This window comes from Manacus vitellinus, unplaced genomic scaffold (assembly GCF_001715985.3).
Source record: "Manacus vitellinus isolate BGI_N305 unplaced genomic scaffold, ASM171598v3 scaffold_118_pilon, whole genome shotgun sequence".
NCBI classification, from domain to species: Eukaryota; Metazoa; Chordata; class Aves; order Passeriformes; family Pipridae; genus Manacus; species Manacus vitellinus.
Genome location: NW_021938885.1, coordinates 9345 through 10457, shown reverse-complemented (window position 1 = coordinate 10457; position 1113 = coordinate 9345). Strand labels below are relative to the sequence as shown.

Below are 1113 nucleotides of genomic sequence, written 5' to 3'. Positions count from 1 at the left end.
GGCTCCTCCACGCCCGTCCCCCCGCCGCCCTCCCCGCATCCCGGGGCACAGGGATCGCTCCCACAGCCCCCGGCGGGGGGGAGGATCTCCTCCGGCGCTCACCTTGTTGTAGAGTTTGATGTTGGTGCCGGGCGTGGTGGAGCCGAAGTGGTAGACGAGGGGGGCCTGGAGGGAGAAGCCCTCCTCCACGTCGGCGGGGCGCTCGATGTACAGCGCGCCCATGGTGCCGGGGATGGACACCGAGCCCTGCCCCACGTCCAGCTCCACGAACGTGGGCCGCCGGCCCAGGCGCACGGCGTAGTTGAGCAGCAGGCGGCACACGGTGGTCTTGCCCACGTCGGTGGGTCCCACCACCATCACGCGGGGGCCGCGCTCGTCGTCGCGCTCGGCCTGGCGCCGCATCTGCTCCAGCGCCGTGTGCGTGTTCAGGTACAGCAGCATCGGCGTGTCCCGCGACACGTAGGCCACCTCGGTGCGGCCGCTGAGCTGCACGGTGCAGCCGTGCCACGTGAACACGGCCACCTTGGCGCCCGCGTCGAACGTGAATTTCTTGTTGCGGGTGAGCTCGGTGCCGAACACCTCGGCCATTCCGGTCAGCAGCTCCAGCTGCACCGTCTGCGCCGCCTCCACCTCGAAGCGCAGCTCCGTCTCCCGCTCCAGCTCGAACTTGGCCACCTGCTTCTTCTCCTCGCCGCCGTCGTCCGCCATGACACCGCCCCGGGGCTCCCGGTACCGGCGCCCGCCGCCGTCGCGCCGGAAGTGGCGTCAGAGCGACGCGACAGCGGGAGCGCGAGGCGCCCGCGTCACGTGGCGCTCCCTAATCACGTGAGGCGCTCGGGTCACGTGGGCGGGGGAGCCGTGGTTCGTTTGCATCTCATCTGCATATCGTTTGCGTTTCGTACGCGTATACGTGTGCCTGTCTGCATTCCGCCCTCTCATTTGCATCTCATTGCAGTCCCTGTGTCCCCGCACCTCCCCCGATCCCTCGGGTTGGCTCCCGGGATCGTTCGCATGTCGTTTGCATGGGATTTACTCGCAGTCCCGCCCCCCCTTCATCTCGCCTGATTTACATCTCATTTTCGTGCCCCCAGGGGGCGACCGAGCGGGGGGGGG

General features: G+C 68.9%; 2 protein-coding genes across 2 annotated transcripts in view; both read right to left on the bottom strand.

Moving 5' to 3' along the window:
- Positions 1-757, bottom strand: part of CLP1 (cleavage and polyadenylation factor I subunit 1) — a 3640-nt gene extending 2883 nt beyond the window's left edge. Inside the window, exon 1 of the mRNA XM_029965719.1 lies at positions 103-757. Within this exon, the coding sequence (XP_029821579.1) occupies positions 103-708 (606 nt within the window). The 5' untranslated portion in view covers positions 709-757. The remainder of the gene's footprint in view (positions 1-102) is intronic.
- Positions 758-765: 8 nt separating this feature from the next.
- SERPING1 (serpin family G member 1) overlaps positions 766-1113 on the bottom strand; it is a 5376-nt gene continuing 5028 nt past the window's right edge. The window contains exon 3 of the mRNA XM_029965718.1: positions 766-878. Coding sequence (XP_029821578.1) covers positions 766-878 — 113 coding nt within the window. The remainder of the gene's footprint in view (positions 879-1113) is intronic.